The 24,272-nt window shown below is 34.0% G+C and overlaps 2 protein-coding genes across 2 annotated transcripts in view; both read left to right on the top strand.

Moving 5' to 3' along the window:
- Positions 1-11,929, top strand: part of LOC133184957 (uncharacterized) — a 35,737-nt gene extending 23,808 nt beyond the window's left edge. The window contains exons 32-50 of the mRNA XM_061320022.1: positions 102-282; positions 355-625; positions 816-1,002; positions 2,351-2,562; positions 3,015-3,244; positions 3,333-3,486; positions 3,586-3,770; positions 3,931-4,074; positions 4,176-4,344; positions 4,496-4,625; positions 7,439-7,565; positions 8,206-8,340; positions 8,739-8,886; positions 9,188-9,391; positions 9,669-9,890; positions 10,202-10,984; positions 11,078-11,293; positions 11,380-11,475; positions 11,553-11,929. Coding sequence (XP_061176006.1) covers positions 102-282; positions 355-625; positions 816-1,002; positions 2,351-2,562; positions 3,015-3,244; positions 3,333-3,486; positions 3,586-3,770; positions 3,931-4,074; positions 4,176-4,344; positions 4,496-4,625; positions 7,439-7,565; positions 8,206-8,340; positions 8,739-8,886; positions 9,188-9,391; positions 9,669-9,890; positions 10,202-10,984; positions 11,078-11,293; positions 11,380-11,475; positions 11,553-11,737 — 3,979 coding nt within the window. The 3' untranslated portion in view covers positions 11,738-11,929. The remainder of the gene's footprint in view (positions 1-101; positions 283-354; positions 626-815; positions 1,003-2,350; positions 2,563-3,014; positions 3,245-3,332; positions 3,487-3,585; positions 3,771-3,930; positions 4,075-4,175; positions 4,345-4,495; positions 4,626-7,438; positions 7,566-8,205; positions 8,341-8,738; positions 8,887-9,187; positions 9,392-9,668; positions 9,891-10,201; positions 10,985-11,077; positions 11,294-11,379; positions 11,476-11,552) is intronic.
- A 6,170-nt stretch (positions 11,930-18,099) lies between these two features.
- The window catches only part of LOC133185758 (uncharacterized), a 52,550-nt gene continuing 46,377 nt past the window's right edge, over positions 18,100-24,272 (top strand). Inside the window, exon 1 of the mRNA XM_061321058.1 lies at positions 18,100-18,154. Coding sequence (XP_061177042.1) covers positions 18,100-18,154 — 55 coding nt within the window. The remainder of the gene's footprint in view (positions 18,155-24,272) is intronic.

Here is a 24,272-nt window from a genome sequence, read left to right as displayed (position 1 = left end):
TTACTATACAGTATTGAATAGTATGATGGGCTAAAATGACAGACATTGATTTATGATACATGTAGGGTTATTTCATTTTCTATTTTTTTTTCACCGATCAGTTGGAAGAATGTTTTTAGTGACCCGGAGAGTGGTGTACATTTCTACATGTGGTCTATTGGTTCCCAACCCGGGTATTCTGACGTAATGGATTTCATCCGTGAGGATACTGAATGTGGAATGAATGATAAAAATCACAGACTTTATATCAAGGAAGGACATGCATATTATATAAATGTCAAGGTAAGCTTTAAAACAGAGCAGTCATGTGTTCATTTAATGCTGTATGGTTTTTAAAAAGCAATATTTATTTAGGCCTTCAATAAAGCCCGCCTGGTGTCACTAGCGACCTCCTGGGCCTACATAGTAGACCTTTCACCTCCTGTTGAGGGTTACGTGTTTGAAAATTCACCTTCAGGAAGTAGTAAATTTGATATAGATTACCAAACAGATATGTCCAAATTAAAGGTATTCTGGGAGGGGTTCCATGACCCACATTCGTCAATCAAAGAATTCTTTGTCACCGTTGGAACTTGTCGTCGGTGTGATGACGTCATCGGACGTCAAAGTGTTGGCCTCGTGACTGGTAAGAATTGTTTTTGTTTACTGGCTGCTTTACTGAAAGAAGATCAAAGTATGGATATATCTGATTTTTAACTCGACATTTGGGACAGTTTAATAGAATTACGATATATTCAGAACTATATTTCTTAATAAACAATAGGTTAATGAAATAATACACATCCAGCAATAATATTTCACCTACGTTATTTCAGAACTGACAGTAGATTATGTCCATTTTGGCTCGGGTTTAACGTACTACACGTCAGTAACAGCCTGCAACACTGCAGAATTTTGTACCACTGCTGTATCTGACGGCGTCATCATGGATAATAGTCCTCCAATTGTGGGAGTGGTTACAGATGGGACATCCTCAAACGACTTAGAACACCAGTCAATCAAGTGATTAAACGATTTCAAGTTATATTAATGATGAAAATAAAAAAATAAATATGCAAGATCTTAATTATATAACAGAGATTAGGAACTTATACAAGGGACTGATTATTGTACATGTTTGATAAAATTGTCTACGATAAGCACAGCTGGTTTAAAAAGTATTGACGCAGTTCATCTAAAAACTTAAAAATCAATAGAGTAATATCTATCGGCTAGAATTTTCATTCATCATAAGTGTCTTTATTCGTGATAATATCCATTTTTGTCATCTAGCTAGTTTGTATCTTGTCTATGAAATACACACACACTTGTTTTCTTTTAACATTATCTAAGTTTTTGTGCAATAATTGGACATTGAAGTCTTCGTGTCAAGTGACCTTGATTTTATCTTTTTCCCGACCATCATCGTAAGTCTTTGTAAGCTGTTGAGTGCTTGGAGCTTCTCTTGATGACTGAGTAAATATTGGTTTACATTTCTGTTGACAATGGGCGAAATGTTAATTTCAATATCTCTGCACCCTAAGGTATATGATAAAACATCAAAATTAATGTAATCTTCAAAATAATTTTAATACTGGACATTCTACAGACAAACCGACTTTTTCACGATTGCAAAAAGTCCTCTATCGAAATTGTGATGCTCATCAACTTTGATCTAGGGTACTAGTTCCAGGGAGGGCCTAAGTTGTCACATATCGAAAATGTCTTATATCCCTCACTTTTGGATATCTTGTGAAATATTTGATTTTTGATAATGAGCAGTTAGCTCTCAAAAAAATTGTGAAATCGTGGTATCAAAGGTTCATGCCTCAGGATTTGGCTATGTTGGTCATATATCAAAAGTGTATAATATTTGAAAAAAAAAAACGTAGTTACATTAGAAGAATTTTCGTCATTTTTATTTACCATATCATCCTCTTGCTTTGGGACTTAGGAATGAGAGTGTCGATCATATACTGATAATTGATTAGATATCTTTTACAATCTCTTTTTCCCTGATCTTATAGAAGTCAAACCTAATGCATTGTAATACTTGTCAAAAGGTTCTCAACTGAATTTATAAAATTTCATGGGTTGTTGTCCCAGGTAGATCTAAGACAATCATATTTTGAGAATCTCACCGTATTCATGAGATGACCGTTTTCCTTTAATTTCATCTCTTTTCGATTCCCAGAGCATAAAAGGAAATTTTCATTCAAAGACATGTAAATGAAATTAAATGATCAATATAGAAAGTTTATGTATGAAATATTCTTTTCACTTAAGTTGATTTTTTAAGTTAAAGGAAATCTTTAATGCATATACTTGGATATTTACATGAATTCTTTTGTTTAATTTTCACTGATGATAGAAATTGGATTGGTGCCAAGTGGCATGGTTTCACTGATCCACAGTGTGGAATATCTCATTATGTTTGGTGGGCTGGGACCACGCCTGGGGGAAACGATATTCTTCTGGAAAAAGAAGTTGATTTGGTTGAAGAGGCAACAGCTTATAATTTATCACAGGAACTTCCATTATCAAAACGTATCTACGTAACAGTTAGAGCATATAACAAAGCGGGTACGTGAAAATACATTTGCTTGTATATTTTGATTGTTTATTTGTAGTTTTACGTCCCTTGCAAGATTAATTCACTCATATGAGACGTCGGTGTTGCCGGTGAAAGGCTTCAAATTTAGACATTTACTCGACAGTGAAGGATATTGTGCGAACGCTTGTCGCGGAGCCTCGGCTTTAAGGTCTTACCCGAAAGACCCACAACGTTAACTTCACACTGCCGAGGAATTGTTACTAATTATTTTTTTTATTGACTTACGCTTGTCAAGGCCAGGGCTTGAACCCATGACCTTCCGATCATGGAGAGAGCGCTCTACCAACTCAAAACTGTGACATTTTACTTGTATATAGAGATAAAACAAAAACTATATTATTTATTAGTAAAATGTAACTTGTATGGTTATTATATGTTTTCATCTGCTTTTTACAAAACAAAATCATTGTTTCCTTTTTAGGATTATTTGCTGATGGTATATCTAATGGATTTTTTATTGATGAAACGCCTCCGAAAATAACAAATGGGCCTAAACTCACAAACGGTTCCAAGCTGGTTGGAAACACACAGGTATACAGATCACTTGTAAAGATCGAGTGGAACGTAGCAGACCCAGAATCACATGTTGAAACACAGTACCTGTCACTAAAATCCCATATTGGCGGTGACTTTAGGTTGTCTTCTACTCAGGTAAGCATAGAAGGAGCTGTAACTTATTTTTTTTTTCAAAGTCATATTCGGTTTCCAGAAAAATAATTTCTGGACACTTTATTTATAGGTAAATGGTATTGCACGGGATTTCGTTCTCAGTGGACTTAGTCTGCATGACGGAGTCGCATACTTTGTCACATTAATATCTTGTAATGAAGCTCATCTGTGTTCTTCGAGTACCTCTTCTGGGATTCAAGTGGATAGTACTCCTCCAAGTGAAGGTAAAGTAGACCTATTTTTCTTATATTTTATTTGAATAAAATGATTCATTCAATATTCTAGGACCAAAAAACATACTGCAATTATCACATTTCTGCTAGGTACGTTTGCGATACAGACCGACCATGCTGTTGACATAGAATTAAGCCGCCATATATCTGGTTTTATGACCTGGACGGAATATGATTTGAACCTTGCCTGGTTAGGATTCTCGGACGCTCACTCAGACATCTCACACTACTTTGTCAATATTGGTGCATTTTACATGGGAGACGACTTAAACGCTGTGAGAATCTTATCTACTCTTTGTATTTTGCATCAAATTCGTAGGATAATATCATGATCGGTTTATGTACTAGTATATGCATTCATCCGCCATTTTGGATACCATTTTTTAAGAAAAGAGAAAATCTTTTTGTATCGTTATATATTTTGTCCAATTTCAGGAGTCTGGTGTTCCAAAGAGGGTAAACCATAGTACAACAGGAGTCGATAAATACGACGAAGGAAGGATTCAGGCATACAGAATTTCTACTCAAAATCTATCTGCATATGACAAATTGTATATAAGTTTGTGGGCCGTAAACAAGGTAGGTTTTAGTTTGATATATTGCAAGTACTACCTCAAAATAATGATGCTGTAAAATCTAAAACTTTCACTTAAATGTTTGGTATTCTTCCCAATTTCAAGGTAGGACTTTCAAGTCCTATAATTCACTCAAAATTTAAGAAGTTGCCTGGTGGAGTTCTATCATTAGTGAGGCGATGTGAGGCTGAGGAATGTGAAGGACAATGTCTTTGTGCTCCTCAGGACAAAGTTTGCCACCATAATGATTCCTTCTGTAATGACGTCACAATTGGTAATACTGATTTAACTGTTTATAATACGAGATTTATGAGAAATGTGTTCAGATATTCCAAGAGTAATTGCCTGTGTGATTATAACAATGTTGGTTTGAGATTTATCTATATGAATGACATGATAAATGAAAAGCAATATTTGTTCTTCAGGGAATATTAATAACCTGATTAAAGTAACTGACGTGACTTCTGGGGTATCGGATTTAAACTTTACCGCCAGTAATACTGTGTTGCAAGGCCGTTGGTCCATAGTAGATGGACAAGGCAGTCAGCCATTTATGTAAGATTTCTACATGTAAATATTGTAACCTATCTTTGTATTGCAAACGGTAAAATAAACTAAACATTAACAAGCACATCCATTTATACAAAAATATATCTAGACTGATGCAGTACACAAGAAATACGCCTGCAAAAGAAACTGCTCAGAGGCAAAGGCACCATATACGTAACGATAATAACTTCAAATGAGTATTCTTGGGAGGGATGTGTATTCTTACCAAAAAAGTTCTGACAACCATCTTCATTATTTTGTGGAAATATACAATAGAATTAAAATGTTTGGCTTTCTTCCTTCGTACATCTAGTCATTTTTTTTTAGCTCACCTGAGCCAAAGGCTCAAGTGAGCTTTTCTGATCAAAATTTGTCCGTTGTCTGTCGTCGTCGTTGTCGTTGGCGTTGTCGTTGTTGTAAACTTTTCACATTTTCTTCTTCTTCTCCAGAACCACTGGGCAAATTTCAACCAAACTTGCCACAAAGTATCCTTGGGTAAAGGAGATTCAAGTTTGTTCAAATGAAGGGCCACGCCCTCTTTCAAGGGGAGATAATTAAGAATTAGTGAAAAAATAAATGCATCATTTAAAAATCTTCTTCTCAAGAACCATAGGGCCAGGAAAGATGAAACTCATATGGAAGCATCTTCAGGTAGTGTACATTCAAGTTTGTTCAAATCATGACCCCCGGGGGTAGGGCGGAGCCACAATGGAGGATCAAAGTTTTACATAGAAATATATAGGAAAAACCTTTAAAAAATCTTTTTCTCAAGAACAGCAAATCCATGATGAGTCATATTTATATGCAAGCATCCTCGGGTAGCGTAGATTCAAGTTTGTTCAAACCATGACCCCCGGGGGTAGGGCGGGGCCACAATGGAGGATCAAAGTTTTACATAGAAATATATAAGAAAAATCTTTAAAAATCTTCTTCTCAAGAACAGCAAAGCCACGATGAGTCATATTTATATGGAAGCATCCTCAGGTAGTGTAGATTCTATTTTGTTCAAATCATGACCCCCGGGGGTAGGGCGGGGCAACAATGGAGGATCAAAGTTTTACATAGAAATATATAAGAAAAATCTTTAAAAATCTTCTTCTCAGGAACAACAAAGTCATGATGAGTCATATTTATATGGAAGCATCCTCAGGTAGTGTAGATTCAAGTTTGTTCAAATCATGACCCCCGGGGGTAGGGCGGGGCCACAATGGAGGATCAAAGTTTTACATAGAAATATATAAGAAAAATCTTTAAAAATCTCATTCTCAAGAACAGCAAAGTCATGATGAGTCATATTTATATGGAAGCATCCTCGGGTAGCGTAGATCCAAGTTTGTTCAAACCATGACCTCCGGGGGTAGGGCGGGGCCACAATGGAGGATCAAAGTTTTACATAGAAATGTATAGGAAAAATCTTTAAAAATCTTCTTCTCAAGAACAGCAAAGCCACGATGAGTCATATTTATATGGAAGCATCCTCAGGTAGTGTAGATTCTATTTTGTTCAAACCATGACCCCTGGGGGTAGGGCGTGGCCACAATGGAGGATCAAAGTTTTACATAGAAATATATAGGAAAAATCTTCTTCTCAGGAACAGCAAAGCCCAGATTGTTCATATTTATATGGAAGCATCCTCAGGTAGGGTAGATTCAAATTTATTCAGATCATGACCCCCGGGGGTAGGATGGGGCCACAATGGAGGATCAAAGTTTTACATAGAAATATATAAGAAAAATCTTTAAAAATCTTCTTCTCAGGAACAACAAAGTCATGATGAGTCATATTTATATGGAAGCATCCTCAGGTAGTGTAGATTCAAGTTTGTTCAAATCATGACCCCCGGGGGTAGGGCGGGGCCACAATGGAGGATAAAAGTTTTACATAGAAATATATAAGAAAAATCTTTAAAAATCTCATTCTCAAGAACAGCAAAGTCATGATGAGTCATATTTATATGGAAGCATCCTCGGGTAGCGTAGATTCAAGTTTGTTCAAACCATGATCCCCGGGGGTAAGGCGGGGCCACAATGGAGGATCAAAGTTTTACATAGAAATGTATAGGAAAAATCTTTAAAAATCTTCTTCTCAGGAACAGCAAAGCCCTGATTGATCATATTTATGTGGAAGCATCCTCAGGTAGTGTAGATTCTATTTTGTTCAAATCATGACCCCCATGGGTAGGATGGGGCCACAAAGTCTTAAATAGAAATATATAGGAAAATATCTTCTTCTGAAGAACTGCAAACCATGATTAGTCATTTTGATATGGAAGCATCCTCAGGTAGTGTAGATAAAATTTTGTTCAAATGATGACCCCCAGGGGTTGGGTGGGGCCCATTGGGGGATCGAAAGTTTTACATAAGAACATATAGAAAAAATATTTCTTCTCAAGAACAGGAAAGCTATGTTTAGTCATATTGATATGGAAGCATCCTCAGGTAGTGTAGATTCAAGTTCAAATGATGACCCCTGGGATAGGGAGGAACCACAATGGGGGATCAAATTTTTACAAAGGAATATATGGGAATTTTTTTTAAAAATCTTCTCAAGTAACCCCCCCAACCCCAACCCCCCCCCCCCCCCCCCGGGTAATATTTTCAATACTGAACTGATTTGTGCTTTTGCCTAGCCAATGTGCTCAGGTGAGCGATGTGGCCCATGGGCCTCTTGTTAAAATGACCCTCCATATGTTGCAAAAATTTAGCAAGAAAAGAGATGGTGGACAGGAAATATCACCGATGTTAAAAAATATTTACGGCGCTCTAGTAAATTATAAATATTTTGTTCTGATAAATGTTCATATTTTTTGTTTCCTTCAGGTACCAGTGGAGCGTTGGTTTTACAAAACATGACGTTCCATTTGGAATATTTGATCCTCAGAACGATATTGTGTGGAACAACGCAGGACAAAACAAATTTATTACTTATATTACAGACCCAGGTAATGTAATCCAACAAATGTAAAACTTGAGAGAGGACAAAAATGATTGTTTAGAAATTTATTTCCTTTATCATAGAATGATGTGTATGTGAAGAGATGGTTGATAATGCAACTTAAGTGTTTATCATAAACATAATGCAACTTATTTAAAAGAAATAATTTTTTTAAGCAAAAAAAAAGTCATTTTTTATGCAATAGTAATAGATTTGGTATAACTGTTGTAAAATTCTATTTCATCAATAAAGAATATTTTTTATTAATATATTTTTGGTATACTGTAAACCAACTTTTGTTAACTACAACTTTTGTCCGCGATATCCTTAATTTTTAATTCCATATTCGTGACGGTTAAATATTGTAGGTTCACCACAATTAAGTGTTTTCTGGTGAGAAATATTTTCGAGAAAAAGAAAGTCTCCAAACCATTGCATATACTTTGCAAGCTAGGACAGCTTTGTTAATAGTAATTTTTAAAATCGCAAATTACTTTAAAATAGTAAATATGTTTAAGTTGTTTTAAACAGCCCTCTATAAAAGGCAGGTTTCTCAGCTTCAATTGAACATCTCGGGCATTTCTTATGATTGGTACGATACATGTAGTAGTACAACTCATGTGTTGTTTTTTTTTTTGTTACAACAGGTCAGTATTTAACAGAGGCCGTCTCCTATTCTGTATTTGTAAGAACCTGGTATAACAAAACCACGTATGCCGTCTTCAAGTCAAAAGGAGTCAGTATAGGATCGGCAGAACTTACAGCCTTCAATGTTTTAGAAAGCAGAGTGAGTTTTTTTATAACTATTTTACACAAGGGAATCCATTTAATAATCACATTGGAGAAGCAAAGAACAGTTTTTGCTTAGACTGGAATGAGAAAAAAATATTTCTTTTAGTTGTGCTATTTTGATAAAAAAAAATCACAATTAGAATTATATTATGCTTTACGATTTTAGAAAGTCAATGTATTACGTATTCAGTTTTACTTTTATCTTCATATGTTTCATTTATGTGCTTAGTTGATAGTTTCGGCCTTTTATATGCGAACTGTAGCGACAAAAAATGCTATACAAAAAGTGTTTAGCAAGTCTCGAAATATTGAGCTCATTCAAAACATTGCACAATGTGGAGATTTGTTTGTGTCTATTTTAACACTATTAAATTGTCGAAATACATGTCGTAGATAACTGAAACAATGATCGGAAGTACATTGAATGACGATGATTTTGTGAAGAGTGGCATTGCATTAATGGTGAATTGGACAAATATGTTTGCAGACAATCAGGATTCTATAAAATCCTACCAAGTTTACATAAGCACAACGCCAGGAGGTATTCAAATAACCTATTAACTTTGAAAGCAAAGATTAGCAATTTTTTATGGATATAAAATCTCGGAAAACTGCTCTTTAATTTAAATGTGTTCAACATGCTATATAGATAGTTCATTTTACACAGCAGTAGTATCATATCTGGTAATAGATTTTCACAGGGTTTAGGATAAATATTTATATTACATGTATCTGTAATAATTCCTATCCATTATCCTGTGTCAAATATATGATATGTAAAAATCTCTATCCCACATCAAATGGCAAGAATTGTAACTCTATTTATGTTCACTGTACATTAGGCTATGGTGTTTGGGACACTGGAGAAGATATACCAAACACAGAGACCACATACTTGATTAGTAGACTCTCACTGTCCCCAGGAATTCAGTACTTCACAAATGTCATAGTGTACGGCTTCTCAGGTGTCCACCACACTGAATCCTCTGACGGATTCATAATTGATGATGACAAACCAAGATCCGGAATAGTTTGGGATGGAATAGGTTTGCGCATTTGTAATATATCTAAAAATATTTTTATTTGTTTGGTTGTCTGTTTGTTTAATGTCCCTTCGCGAATTTTTTACTCCTATTGAGACGCAACCTCTTGCTGGAAGAGGGCTACAAATTTAGACCTGTACTCGGCACGTACGGTCTTTAACAGTGAGGGATAGTTCTGATTTGAGAAATTAATATATTCTTCCATATATGTTAAACTTATACTTTTCCCTAATATATGTTTTTTCTCGATGCACTGTGTATTACCATATTCATTCCATAGGTTTACATGATCTGGAGTATCAAAATTCCTCGACCTCACTTCAAGCCAGATGGCAAGGATTTTTAGACACAGTCTCCGGGATAAGGCATTACTTTTGGTGTGTAGGTAACACGACCACAATCTCACCAATACACTCCAATACTGAATGTAATGTTTGGGATTGGGAAAATGTTGGAATTGAAACTTCAGTTTCAAGAAAACTAGCTGAAGGATTGGCTAACGGTATGATCTTATATGGCTACGTGATGAGTTCTCTATCTTGTTTAGAGAACAACTACATTTACATGTATTTTACTTGCTTTACAGATGTCTATACCACCCGGCATTTAGAAATAAACGTAAAAAAATTCTTTGTTTTCACCATATAAGGCGCACATTTTGAAGCCCCTTAAAGATATAATCATATCATTAATATTTCTATAATCATTCTCAGGAACATTATTCATTATTTCCATTCATTTAACAGAACCATTGTACGGATTGCTCAGTTTTTATTTTCATTATATTAAGAGAATGTTTTTGGCTTTATTTAGGGAAATTCTGTTACAGCAAAGTATATGCCGTGGACAATGTAGGATTCAAATCTGATATAGCGGTGTCCGACGGAGTCACTATCGACACTACTCCACCACAACCTGAATACCTGTATCATACCGACAAAAATCTCCTGCTGAATCCTTCCTTTGAAATATCCAGAAATTCATTGGCAATTGAAAATATTAATGTCCAAAACATCTGTTCACTTGGTAATGACTTCATTCCGGATAACTGGAATCTGACACATGGCAGTTGTTCTGTCGTTGTATCATCTCTGAAGAACTTTGCTAGAGATGGAAAGTCATTTCTTTTTGTAAGAGGCACCGTTAAGCAAGTAATTTATGGTCTTAATATTGGAGAACTTTATCGCGTCATCTTCTTTACTAGCCATCTTCCAATGCAAGTGGCAACCATAACCAATAAAGAAGTGTTTCTAAACATTGGAAAAAAGAAACACGTGTTTCTTTTGTATTCAAAGGCTTACAGACATGATGATCAAGATGTATCAGAAACTCGTGAAATTGTTTCTTGGCAAAAACATAGCTTCTATTTTACAGCAGAAAATGAGAACACTGTTTTAGAAATTGCCAGCACAGACATAAAGACGGGTCTGTTAATCGACAACGTTACACTGCAAAGTGTAGAAAGGAACCTTAAGAACAGTACTGACTCTCAAATATCTTCTCACGTCGTGTATGTACATCAATGGGGTTCCATATATGGAGCCTGGAGTTTCTTTGAAGATGTTAGCCCTATTATGGAATATCAATGGGCGATAGGTAATATAACGCTTTATTAATAATCATTCATTGTCTTTGTTGATTGACTTTTTAAAAATGCTGTTGACATTTTATATACTTTTTCTTCAATAGGATACACAGAGGGTGGAACAGAGATCCAAGGTTTTAACAGCGTTGGGATGAACAATTTTGGAATAAATACAAATGTCATCCTTGTCCACAACTCATTTATATACGTGACAGTAGTTGCCACGAATGCCGTCGGCCTACTTGGCATATCATCTGCTCCTATTCTTGTTGATTTGACGCCACCTGATATTTATAACGTGAATGACGGCAGACTGTGGTGTAGGTTTATACTTAATGTTAATGGAAATTGCATTATTAAAAAAATTGCAAAAAGCCAACATTAATAAATTGAACATTTGCTTCAGATGATGATGAAGATGCTTGGAAAGATAATAAAGTTATCGTAAATTTTGCAAGGAACGACGAGGAATCGGGAATTCACTATTGCGAATGGGCAATTGGTATATCAAAATTAAGTTTCAAAATACTTATCTTTTATTATATTTGATTTCATTTTCTGACCAGTCTTTCTTTTTAGGCTATCAGCCACAAGGAACAGATTTACAGACATTCGAAAAATTGCCATACAGAGAAACCTTTGTGGTTAAAGATTTCGACTACAGTGTACTCGAAAATAGAACCATATTCTCTACAATAAGATGTCACAATCGTGCCGGATTGTCAGCTTCTAAATCCTCCGACGGCGTAAAGATTTTAGTTTAAAAATCACAAGTCGCAAACTGTTAGCTACAGCAAGAATTTAAACAAACAATATATAATGAATAAGCATACTTGGAGGACGATCACCTTTATAAACTTATGTGCACTGAAGCACGAGCAAGACACCAATCTACCTTGTAATAGTAACCATTAATGATATAAAGTCTATAAACTATATTATTCAATGTAGTATTAGTGGATATTTATTTTGATATATCCCTGTAATTGTAAACTTAGTAAACCGCCATTCAACCACATATGTGATAAAACATCCTAATGATACTCATTACAATGCATATCATATATGAACGGTGAAGTCCTCCACAAGTGATATGCAATTTGTGTAATTAAGCACAATATTGTCCACAAATGATTAAAATCTTACTATTTTATTGTTAATTGATGCATCATTAATGTCATATCAATCATTAGAGGATTTTATATCAATAGTGGAACCTTACTCATGCATTATTCAACGATGTTTCGTATTTTGTAACATTTTCATTTCTTTTTCAAAGCTTAACTTTTTTTAAAAGAAGTTTACTTTTCGTATAACGCTTTAAAATACGGTATATTGTCAATGAATATTTGCTGCATGCATTTACATGTAAAAATTTTACATTTTTGTCTGCTGTTTGTTGTAAACATTTCAAATTTTATCTTCTCCAGAACCACTGGGTCAATTTCAACCAAATTTGGCACAAAAAAATCTTAGGTAAAAGGGGGTTTAGTTTGTAAATATGAAGGATCAAAAGGCAAAAATAGGGTAGGTGTCATGAAAAATCTTCCAAATAACCACTAGGCAAAAAAAGAGAAACTTATGTGAAAGTTTTTTACGTAGTGTTTGCTCAAATAATGGCACCTTGGGGGTAAACTGAGGCCGCAAAAGGGATCAGTTTTACATGAGAATTTATAAAGGTAAGTTCTTCTCAACAACACCAGGACCATAATTAGTGATATTGATAAGCAATCATGTCCAGGTAATGCAGATTCAAGTTTGTTCAAATCATGGCCCCCGGGGGTAGGGTGAGACCCCAGTAACTGATCAAAATTACATAAAAATATATTTGGAAATATGTTTGAAAAATCTTCTACTCAAGTGATATAAATAAGGAAGCATTCTCCCTTAGGGCAGTTTCTAGTTTATTCGAAACATGGCCTATGGGGGATAGGGTGGGGCCACAATTGGGTAACAAAGTTTAATATGTGGATATATGGGAAAATTCTACGAAATGTTCCATTCAAGAATAAGAGGACAATAATTAGTAATATTAATATGCAAACATTTTCAGGTTGTATGGATTCTCGTTTTTTGACCCCTGGGGAGAGGGTGAGGCCACAACAGAAAATCGCTAAAAAATGTTTTTAAAAATCTTATTCAGAATAACATGGTAATGATTAGTCGAACTGATATGTAATGTTAGGTAGTGTATATTCAAGTTGTTTCAAATCATGGCCCCTTGGAGATAGCATGGGGCCAATGTTTTGAAGAAAAGAAGGCCCGGTGCCTTGTGGCATTTGCGTCTCATGTTATAGTTACATTTAATGATTCTGAAGAATGTATTTAGGAACTTTAATTTCACTTTTCCCTAGCTGACATAGACCTTGTACAGATGACAGATTTTTTTTTTACTCGTTAATCTTTTTCTCTATATTCTACAAGGTACTAATGTAAGTGTATTTCTCTAAAACCAATCTGAGCGAGGTAGATTATAAAGGGTTAATGCTATTGAACTTTTAAGATAAACCTTCCCAGGAAAGAATATGGCAGACTTGTGCTCAGAAAATACCTATGGGTGAATTCAAAAACTCACCGGAAACATAAATATCAACCTGCCCTAAAAAGTTCAGACTACATGTATGTGAATTAATTTCTATAGTTCAGCATGTGCTGTTTGATAGAAGCTAAATGCCTGACAAATATCTCATTGATATTTTAAGACACAAAATGTTATGCCCAAAAATGATGCTAAAAATGTCAGGAGTGCAACACCTTTTTGTGACATTTAAAAATTTCATATTTTTAGAAGATCTGTTAAATAAATAATTAATGATTTATGTAAGAAATAGAGATTTTTCTGATGAAATATATGGAGAAAACGAATATTATTCAAGTTAGAATTCTAGAAAAGATTTACCATCATACAACAGGCCATCACTGAGTACATCTTTCCGTAGACAACGAGAAGAACATTAGAAAACTAGGCACGGCCTTTCCCTATGGATACAATGACAATGTCGATAGTGTTGGTAATCTTTCCATTCCACAGTGTAACAATATAAATGTGTGGGGACATTTTTAACCAAACACAGAAACGTAAGCGTAGCCATGGGCATCGGTCTTAGAATAAACCTTTAATACACGATGTCTCTTTTGATTCATCACTGCCTTATGTTAACCAACAGTGAGGTCTTCATCACATTCGCACCAAACTTTACTCTGTCGCTTTGAAACTTTGAAATAGTGTACTTGAAAAGATCAAAGAAAGTTCATTTTTTGATGTTTTTGATATTGCAAATCATCAGCTTTTTAAACCGCCATGTTTTACAGATATCACTAAATCATTTTGAATAGGTGATATCACTTATTCGAATAGGTGATATCACCTATTTTAAATTATTTATGAAATAACAACTGCTCCCGAGACTATATCCTTTAATTCTCATTTACTTTCACTGTCGTTTTATAACTTACCGTTCTTGGAGACAATGTATTACAGCTTCGCATTTAGTTTTAAGCACCCCAGTAGAATTTGTAGTTTGTTTTGCTCACAAATTATATTTTTACACTTATCTATCATGTATACTATAGGAAAAATCGTGAAAAACGCATAATAAGTATTAACTGTTCCATACGGAAAAAGCCCCAATATTACTTAATAAAGAGAGAAAGGTATGCCACTCTGTTGTACCCCAGCTTGGTATAATTTATAAAATTTATATAACTTTACAAGCATCGATAACATAAGGTATTTAAAATGTGTCAATTACAGGGGAAAACGGGGCAGCCTAAATTTGCTTGGTTCCAATGGAAATCTAGATAGTCTTGAGGAAGGGAGCATTCATTATTTATTGTTGTAAGAAATGCAAATAGGTGATATCACCTATTCGAATTGAATAGGTAATATCCCCTATCAATTTCCAATAGATGATATCACATATTCGAATAATTGATATCACCTATTCGAATAAGTGATATCACCTATTCGAATTGGTGATATCACCTATTCGAATAGGTGATATCACCTATTCAATTTGAATGAGTGATATCACTTATTCGAATAGGTGATATCACCTATTCGAATAGGTGATATCACTAAATGGTAATAAATACCAAAACGGCGTCTCATACAAAACCCTGGCTAAAAATTTGGTGTCAATCCTTTATTTTGTGTAAATGGCTTTGCTCAAATGCAGCTGGAACGAGTGTGTTGAAAGTTGTTTTTCTATGACGCTGATATTTCTTCATATTCTGCATTTCAATTTCTGAATGATAGTTGAAATTCCTAAATAAATACTTTGATGTTAATGCAAGTAAAATTAAGCCAAGCATTGCCTCTCTTCACATTCACGTCAGGCACCAGTATTTTTATACAATTGTGATTTCTGCAGCATTCACTTATTTGGGGAGGATGTTCAAAAGACCGATCATCCAATTCTGAAGTATGTAACGTTCTGAAAAAATATATGACCCTTTCGACTTTGCTGTTCAGCAAGGTGAGCAAAATACAGAAATACAGAACATATATTAAAAATGATTGGTTTCATTTCTTTATGTTTTCAAAATATCCCCCTCATGCAAAATAGACCATCATATGGGATTAATATTGGTAAAAATATCATATCAACTGTATTCTTGTAAGATACAAAGCATGAGGCGCATGGGATATATCGCTCACCTGAACACCTTGGTCTATATATTCCTATGTAAATTTTGACGCCCTGTTGTCTACACCAATAAATGCCAGGTTAAAGATCATTATCAACACAATGACCACTATCATCCATATGACTATTTCACAGTTAGGGTTGTCTGAGGGACAGGCACAGTGGTAGCTGTCTTGGTTATTGTAACAGACAAATGGATGTTCACAGGGGTCACTGAGACACTCATTGATATCCTCTGTACAGTATCTACCCTGATATCCCCCCGTACACTGACATCTGTAGTAGGCATCAAAGTTGTGGGTCCTGTGAGTATCATTACAGGGGTAGATTTACGTGCATACTAGTAAATATTACAAAGTATATCTTTAAAAAATTGATCTAATTTCAATGAAGTCTAAAATTCAACATTTATCATGGTTTATGCATTATTGTCTTATCATTTCAAAGTAAACATAAGACATGTAAAATTGTTCCTCTGAAAAAAACAGAGTGTTGTTCTTTGTTCTCAGCAACTGTTTTACAAGGGCATTTGAGAAGCTCTGAGAACTAGTATAGCTTAGGAAACTATGGATAAGTAGTGACGTCACTTTGCATTTTATATTATGTATATGCCTGTTAAAATGACGTCATAAATAGAGATATTCCCTGTGTACTGAGCATAAAAATGGCAGATAAGGAAAACGTGAATTCATCAGCAGTTTTTAGTATTTTAAAGTAAACCTTAAAGCTTAGGAGAGTATGTGATAGATGCATCTTCTCAAAGAGCAAATTCGCACCCAGGTGGTAATGGCTTCAAAGTTAATATCAATGTATGAAGATAATGACCAAAGGTAACTGAATGAGATTGTAACTTGGAACATGGATTTATTTTTATGAACTAAACTCAATAATAAAGTTTGGATTGATGAAAATAATAAAAAGCCTCTACGTGCCCGCTGATACCAGACTCTTAGTGTTTGCCTTTATATTCTTTTATTCTAAAGGCCCTGTTACTCAGCTCTTGGTTCCAGAACAGAGCAGTGTTACGGGTCAATTTTATATAGAAAATGCCCTGTAAATTTATTGATTGGACGTAATCTTATATAATGTACCAATTATATGTTGTTATTGTAAGATAACTCAAATGCACGGAACACACCATAGCCGTGATAATTTTGACACGTAGATAATTATTAAAACAATTCATTTACATTTAAGGATATTTTGATAGCTAGCCGGAGTTAAACAGTATCTAACTGTTTAACAATATCACGGGCACCTGATGTGTGGATAGTGTGAGATTACCACCCCTACCCAAATTATTTCATAATAAGCTTTAAAAAATATCGATTGGCTATTTTTTTAATGCTTACTAAAATAATAACTGATTGTACAGACCGATTCATGAATTCATTTGAAGAATAAGGTGTCTACATTTATTTCGTATAATCATGCTAACAACACATTACGTTGCATTAATTTTGATGTTGATTTTTAAATATTTACATTTCCAAGTATTTTTCCTTAAGCTTCTTTGCAAATTAAAAGATTGTTCATTTTCTCATGAACTACCATGAGATGAGCATGAATATCTCTATTGTTACGTCATAATACCGTACTTGACGTCAAAACTATAGTGCAAACGGTTTTGCTTCAAAATGACAGTTGAATGGTGTAATTTGTGGCAACTCATCAGAAAAATAATGTAAATATAAGAAATGAATTTCATTTTTGAAAATCCATGAGGTACATGAACTACAACGCTTCACGCCGGCATATTTATCATGAAGCGCTAACGCGCTTCATGAAATATGCCGGCGTGAAGCGTCGTAGTTCATGTCCTCATGAATCTTCAAAAATGAAATTCATTTCTTAAATATATTTGAGTAAAAGGGTTTTTGAGTTATAGATACGTCATATACCAGTGGAGTAAAAAATATTTCAGAAAAAGTTCCGAATAATCGACTATCGTTCGAATAATGCAATTGAATGATCGAATATGGAAAATAAATATTTTGACATCACTAGATTATTAATAAAAATTTTAGAACTCATTAAAAACCAGTAGAAAAAGTTAAATATCTCCTTTTTTAGAAATTAAAAGGAGAAAAATAAAACTAATTTGCATTAATATTAGTTTTAGAAAATACTAAAGAATTAGAAAAAAAATGAAAAGGGCCGGAATGTTGGAATCTTCATTTTCATTTCTTAAAACCAAAAATAATTATGTAAATCTATCGCAATATTTTCTGAAACATGATACATCGTGATACTTTTTCCCCTCATGATACATAGTCCTAATCTCAAGTTACTGAGCAACATAAAACAACACCCCAACAACCGGTAATAGAGGAATAAAGCTTCTCCATGACATTGCACCTGTGTGTCTCAGGTTTTAAGCAAATATTGAAAGGAAAATGGCACTGCTTTTTTACCACATCCACCCCACAGTCCTGATCTACCCTCGCGTGAATTTTGGATGAATGACCTTATCAAAGATGGCGATTCGAAAGTCGCCAGGCAGTCGGAAGTGCCATATTCCAGTGTACGAAGGTATAAACCCTAAGAGACTAAGTCGGCATTTTCCAGGTGGATTCAAGATTGAAAATTGTATTCAGGTCAACGGGGGATAATTACGTTCTCAAAACTTTTCAAATGCTCCTTGTAAAGTGCATGATAAGAAAAAAGGCCTAACTGACAATATTAAGGGTAAACATATTTTCCCGACTTTGTTTCAGTGGCTGAAGTGATAGAACTTCTGCAATCGATTCCAATCTTTTTGCAGAATCCACTGCAGAATCCACTTTGATATAGTGGAAGGAACAAACCTTTAAAGTTTTCCAAAAAAAATTGCTCAGATAGTTACTGAGAAAAATAAAAAAAATATTTGTACGAACATCCACGGACAATGTTATTGAGCCCACAATAAAAATATGTCTCTCCGTTTTAGTTCGAGTGACATAAATAATAAGGAAGATGTTCATACATATTTATTTTTTTGTAATTTTAAGTCCCATTCAAAGCTCAAAATGACAAGGAAAGGGTTGATTGTCATGCTTTTAATTACATTATGGAAAATCAATTTTGTCCAAGGGTAAGAAATATTCTTGAATATTATCTTAGAAAAAATCAGAAAATATTATGACAATAGAGTAACTTACTTAAAAGATAATTTACTCAGTTTATGAAATAGGTATTATACATTTCTATAAACTGAGAAAGATCGATGTACATATCCAACACTTAATTATATCTCAATAACTTAACAACACTCAATAATTTGCATGAATATATACTTGTAATGCTGAAGCGCTATGTATTGATCAGGTAGACGGAACATTCCTTTTAGTCAAGTTAAGTATAAAAACAAAGGCCTCGCAATTGGTATGAAACACGTCAGCCAATATACAATCCAATGATATAGGTTAAATTATTTGTTAACAAGTAATTATAACGACCATATAGTTTACAATATTCTGACTTCATGATGTTGTTGAAATCCCTGTAACATCAATTTATCTGTTAATAGTCTGCATGGGTTAAAAAATTGATCATACTCATTGCATGCTCTTGCGTATCGAATAAGTTGACTCAATATATGCTAATCTACATGTACTATAACTGAAGTTGACCCTTAATCTTGTTGTAAGCAAATTAAAAATCGTTTTATTTTTGTTGCAAAATATTTGTTCTGATTATCATATTTTGACTTTAAGAGATAAAATAAGACTAATCACAATAATATCATATTGTGAATAATTGTCAACCATGTAGGTCATATCATCTTCAGGGGTTAGTTATCGTGGTATTCAAATATGTAGAGGAAGAGGCATGTAAATATAATCAATAATATAAGAAAAACTTAAAAATAATTATAATATAAGAAATACTAATAGCAGTAACACCCTTCCTCAAAATCAGAAAGAGATATTATACGTAACCGAGTATAATGTACGAAAGTCTCTTAGGATCAACCTATGGGTGAAAAAAATTAAAAGGAGTTATAAAGCCTCTTCAAAAGTCGTACTAACGCGAAAAAAGGCAATTTAACGCGAAGTGAAAGGGCGTTATAACACTAAAAAAGGAGTAATAACGCGAAAAAAGGCGTTAAAATGTCTTTTCACTTCGCGTCATAACGCCTTTTAGAAAGACGTTATTACCTTTTTTTAAAAAGAGGTAATTACACCTTAAAAAAAAGGAGGCGTTATTACATCTTTTCAAAAGACGTTATTACGCCTTTCAAAAACGCGATCGTACGCCTTTCAAAATGGCTTATTGCGCTTTTCCGAAAGATCTTATTGATCGATGTTTTGGGTTTTTGAAAAGTCCGTGTTTTCGAAAAGGGGGTGACCAGCATCCCGAAAAATTTACAAGCCAAAAAAAAAAAAAAAAAAAAAACCAAACAAACAAACAGAACACATACACACACACACACACACCCTCACACACACACACCCTCACACACACACACACACACACACACACACACACACACACACACAAAACTAAAATTTCGTGGGGAGGGGGGAGGGGGGATCTTTTTTTTTTTTTAACTTTTCGGGATTTTCTTAATGCAATATTTTGCCAGAGTTCGACCATACTGCAACAAAATGTGCAGGGACCAAGCAGCAAATATTTTTTTTTTTTGTATTTATACTAAAGCAAAACTATTCTCCAAAAGAGTGGGGTGGGGGTAGATGTGTCCCCACTCGTACTACCCGCCTGTTTGAAAAGGCATCATAGCAAAAACACGGAAAGGCGTTTTTTTATGTTTGTAATTATATGAATAATTAAATCAAAGACATGTTTAGTCATGCAATATTTAAAATATTTTCTATACTCCTGAACATCTCACAGACATCTGTTTGCATGAGTATTAAGTAAGAGTGTTAAGCATGAGTATTGTGAAAATCCAGGATTTAGGCAAATGCAGCTTGGGGCTTTGCTGGTCATGTATTAAAGATTCATTTCAAATTTGAAAATCGTTTTTTTTTTCTCTTGGAAAAAAAGCAAGCAAACTATTTGCATGGGTAAAATGAGCAATTAGCCTTCAACCAGAATTGTGAAATCCTTGACGCTTGGCAGAGGTGTCTGGCATCAGAGAAGTACTATGCTTGTTTAACATGGAAAATATATTACGCATTTAAAAATCTTATTTCTGGATATCTAACTACAATCTGTTTAAATTATTTTTTGAGAAATAAGGCCTATAACACATTGCAATATTCTTATGTCCCGAGGGTCAGCATTTCAGCCCCCGGGGAGGGCTAAGTTAGTCATATATTGAAAATAAAAGGCTTAATATAGTTTCTTGAAAAGGTGTAATAACGGCTTTTTAAAAAGGCGTAATAACGCCTTTTAGAAGGCGTAATATCGTTTTTTTTTTAAAAGGCGTAATAACTTTCCAGTAATTTTTTAGCTCAATAATTTGCCAGAGTTTGACCATACTTCAACAAAATATGCAGGGGCCAAGCGGCCAATAAATTAATTCTTTTTATTTCAAAAACTACAAGAATATTTTTCTCCCAAAATGTGGGGAGGGGTGCCCTCCTCCCCCCCCCCCTTCCCCCATACTAACGGCTTGTTTGAAAGGGCGTTTTATTGCGAAAAATGGAAAAGCGTAATTATACATGTATGTTAATAATTATATAAATAAAGGAATCAAAGCCATCTTTCTTCATGCAATATTTAAAAAAATTTTCTATACTCCTGCACATCTCGCAGATAACTGTTTACATAAGTATCAAAGGAAGTCAACACTCTGCTTGTGAAAATCCAGGATTTAGGTAGATGCAGCTTTGGACTTTGCTGGTCTTATATTTAAAATTTATTTCACATTTGAAAACTTTATCCTTCCTCTTGGAAAAAAGCAGGCAAAGTATTTGCATGAGTATAATGAGCAATTAGCTTCCTACAAAAATTGTGAAATCCATGACCCTTAATCCAGGTGTCTGGCATTAGGGAAGGACCAAGTTGGTTTAACATTGATTATATAAACATTTAAAAGTCTCTTTTCCTGAATATTTAACTACAATCTGTTTAAATTATTTCTTTTTAAGAAATATATCAATTTGGGGACTCATGTCCCAAGGGTCAATATCTCAGCTTACGGGGTGGGCTAAGTTAGTCATGTATTGAAATTAATAAGCGTAGTAACGTCTTTTGATAAGGCTTTATAACGTTTTATTTTAAAAGCATAATTATGTCTTTTGAAAAGACGTATTAACGCCATTTTGAAAGGCAAAAATAAAACCTTTTGAAGAAGAGTAATAACACCTTTCTGAAAGGCATAAAAACGCCTCCTTAAAAAGGCGTAATTACACGTTATAACGCCTTTAAGTTTTTTTTAACCATTTATTGATCCTAATTGGTTCTCGTAGTTTTCTGGGTTTTTTTTTCTTTGCTTGTTTTTTTTGGGGGAAGATGCGCCCCTTCAAATATTATGATATGGTCCTGACAAAAAGCGTAATAACGTCTTTTTGATATGCATAATAAGGCCTTTACGAAAGGCGTTATTACGCCTTTTTAAAGACAAAATTACGCTTTTTTGAAAGGCATAATACCACCTTTTGAAAAGGCATATTAGCACCTTTCTGAGAGGCGTAATAACGCCTTTTTTTTCGAGTTATAACGCCTTTATTTGCCTCATAACATCTTTTCAATTCGCGTTATAACGCTTTTCAAAGAGGCGTCTATTGGCGTTGTAACGTCTTTTGTAAAGGCTTTATTACACCTTTTAATTTTAATTAATTTTTTTTTTTTGGCCATAGATTGGTCCTAATAAACTTTCGTACAAAAATTAATTTCTGCCTCGCAAGCACAGAAAATGTTTGCAAGCAAGGTGTTTTCGGTTCACTCTGGGATAAGAAAATTGCATTTTCAAGTGCGGAACCCGGAGGGGGAGGGGGGGGGGTGTCTGGTCACAACTCCTTCTCCGGGATTTTCAGAGTTAGCAAATGGTATGGTAACAAAAAATTTCTTCTACGAAAAATAAACACGAAGCTCCTCGTAATTTGGTATGATTATACATGTGTGTAGGAAAGAGGACCGCTCATGATTATGAGAAGAAATCCCCCCTCTTCCGCAATGCCCACCATATTTATTTATTTATTTTCCTTGGGCATCATTTTATTCATTTACTATTTAAAAAAAATCTTTGTGTTGGATTATTTTCTTCATAAGTGAGTTTATATGCATCACATCTAACCCCCCCCCCCCCTCCAAAGTAAAAAAAAAAAAACTTGATCTCTCCTTGATTCTATTGACTTGATTACACATCTGTATACTCGATATTTGATTTTTATAATGAGTCAATAAAAAAATCAACTAATGGGTGAATTAAAAAATAATGACCACCAAATTGACTTTTTTTGAAAAAAAAAATCAACTAACCATGACATTTACACTTATATCATCATAGTGTACATGCATTCTAGTTAAAATTCCTGAGGTGGCAATAGAATAGACAATTGCATAAGAAATGTTTCAGAATTTTTATTAGTAAAACTTTATTTGTAAAAAGTAAACATTACTTTATCTTAAAAGATTTTTTTAAACACATAATCAAAAGAAAGTACATTTTTTATGCTTTAAAATGGTGTCAGTGAAATAAATGATTAGTTCTAAGCCTCGATTGAGTTCTTCTCTTGTATATATGTGAAAGAAATTGGCTTTTTAATTGCTATTATACAGTATTTTTTTTTTCAATTCTTGTTTGAAGTTTTAATATACAAGAAATATGATTCAATAAATCCCCCCCAAATAGCTTTTTAACCATTTAACGAGGCCGAGTCTAATTCGCTTTTTAATTTCATACAGTCTTATGTGCGACATTACATGTCAACCTTTTCCAAATATTGTGATTTTAATACAAAATTAACATTATCTGTAACGCCTATGGGCCTGAAAATATGCTTTTAGGACAATAATTATGAAAAACGCTGAAATGGCTCTAACGACGTCTCTGTTTTCCGATTTTTAAGCAATGCATGACGCTGAAGAATGACACATGACTCGCTTGTATATTCAAACGTCCATGGATATTATACTAAAAACTGTTGAAAGAACATTAAAAGAAACATACTAGCAATCTAAAAATTGCTATTTTTTTACCAAAATATTTTATCTGCGCCAATAATTCATCTGCACCAATATATATATACTATGTATGTACCGCAATATGGCAATTTTAAAGGTATTGGGCATCAAATAAATAAACTTTGTAATAATTCCAAGACCAACCTAGATGGTCAACGTTTTTGAAATTTCACAATTTGGTGACTTTTTGCAATAACTTTCATGTACTTGACTGAAAAAAATCTCTAGGGCAGAAATACAAAAAATATGGGGAAAATGTCATAATGTGGCGATTTTCCGGCAAATTCCCATAGGGTCCAATAGTAAAATTTGACAACTTTTGAGATGGCCCCCTAAGAAATCGGGACGGTAAACATTCGATTTTTTCATCTTAAAACAACAAATATAAAAGTAAAAATTAATTCAAGAAAATTTATCAAAATCTTTGGGGTAGAAATAACTAGACTAGATTTATTTTTATTCTATTTTTTTTTTTATCAATTTACGGCAAGTTTTTCATATTTTCTAGACTTCAAAATATGATTATTTGCTTGCATTGTGTAATATATGTTTAAAAATATATCTTTCGTGATGA

Source organism: Saccostrea echinata, unplaced genomic scaffold, assembly GCF_033153115.1.
Source record: "Saccostrea echinata isolate AGI-Se365-2 ecotype Australia unplaced genomic scaffold, CSIRO_AGI_Sech_v1 ptg000012l, whole genome shotgun sequence".
Taxonomy (NCBI): Eukaryota; Metazoa; Mollusca; class Bivalvia; order Ostreida; family Ostreidae; genus Saccostrea; species Saccostrea echinata.
Note: the sequence above shows the minus strand (reverse complement) of the source record. Positions and strands in the feature narration are given on the sequence as shown.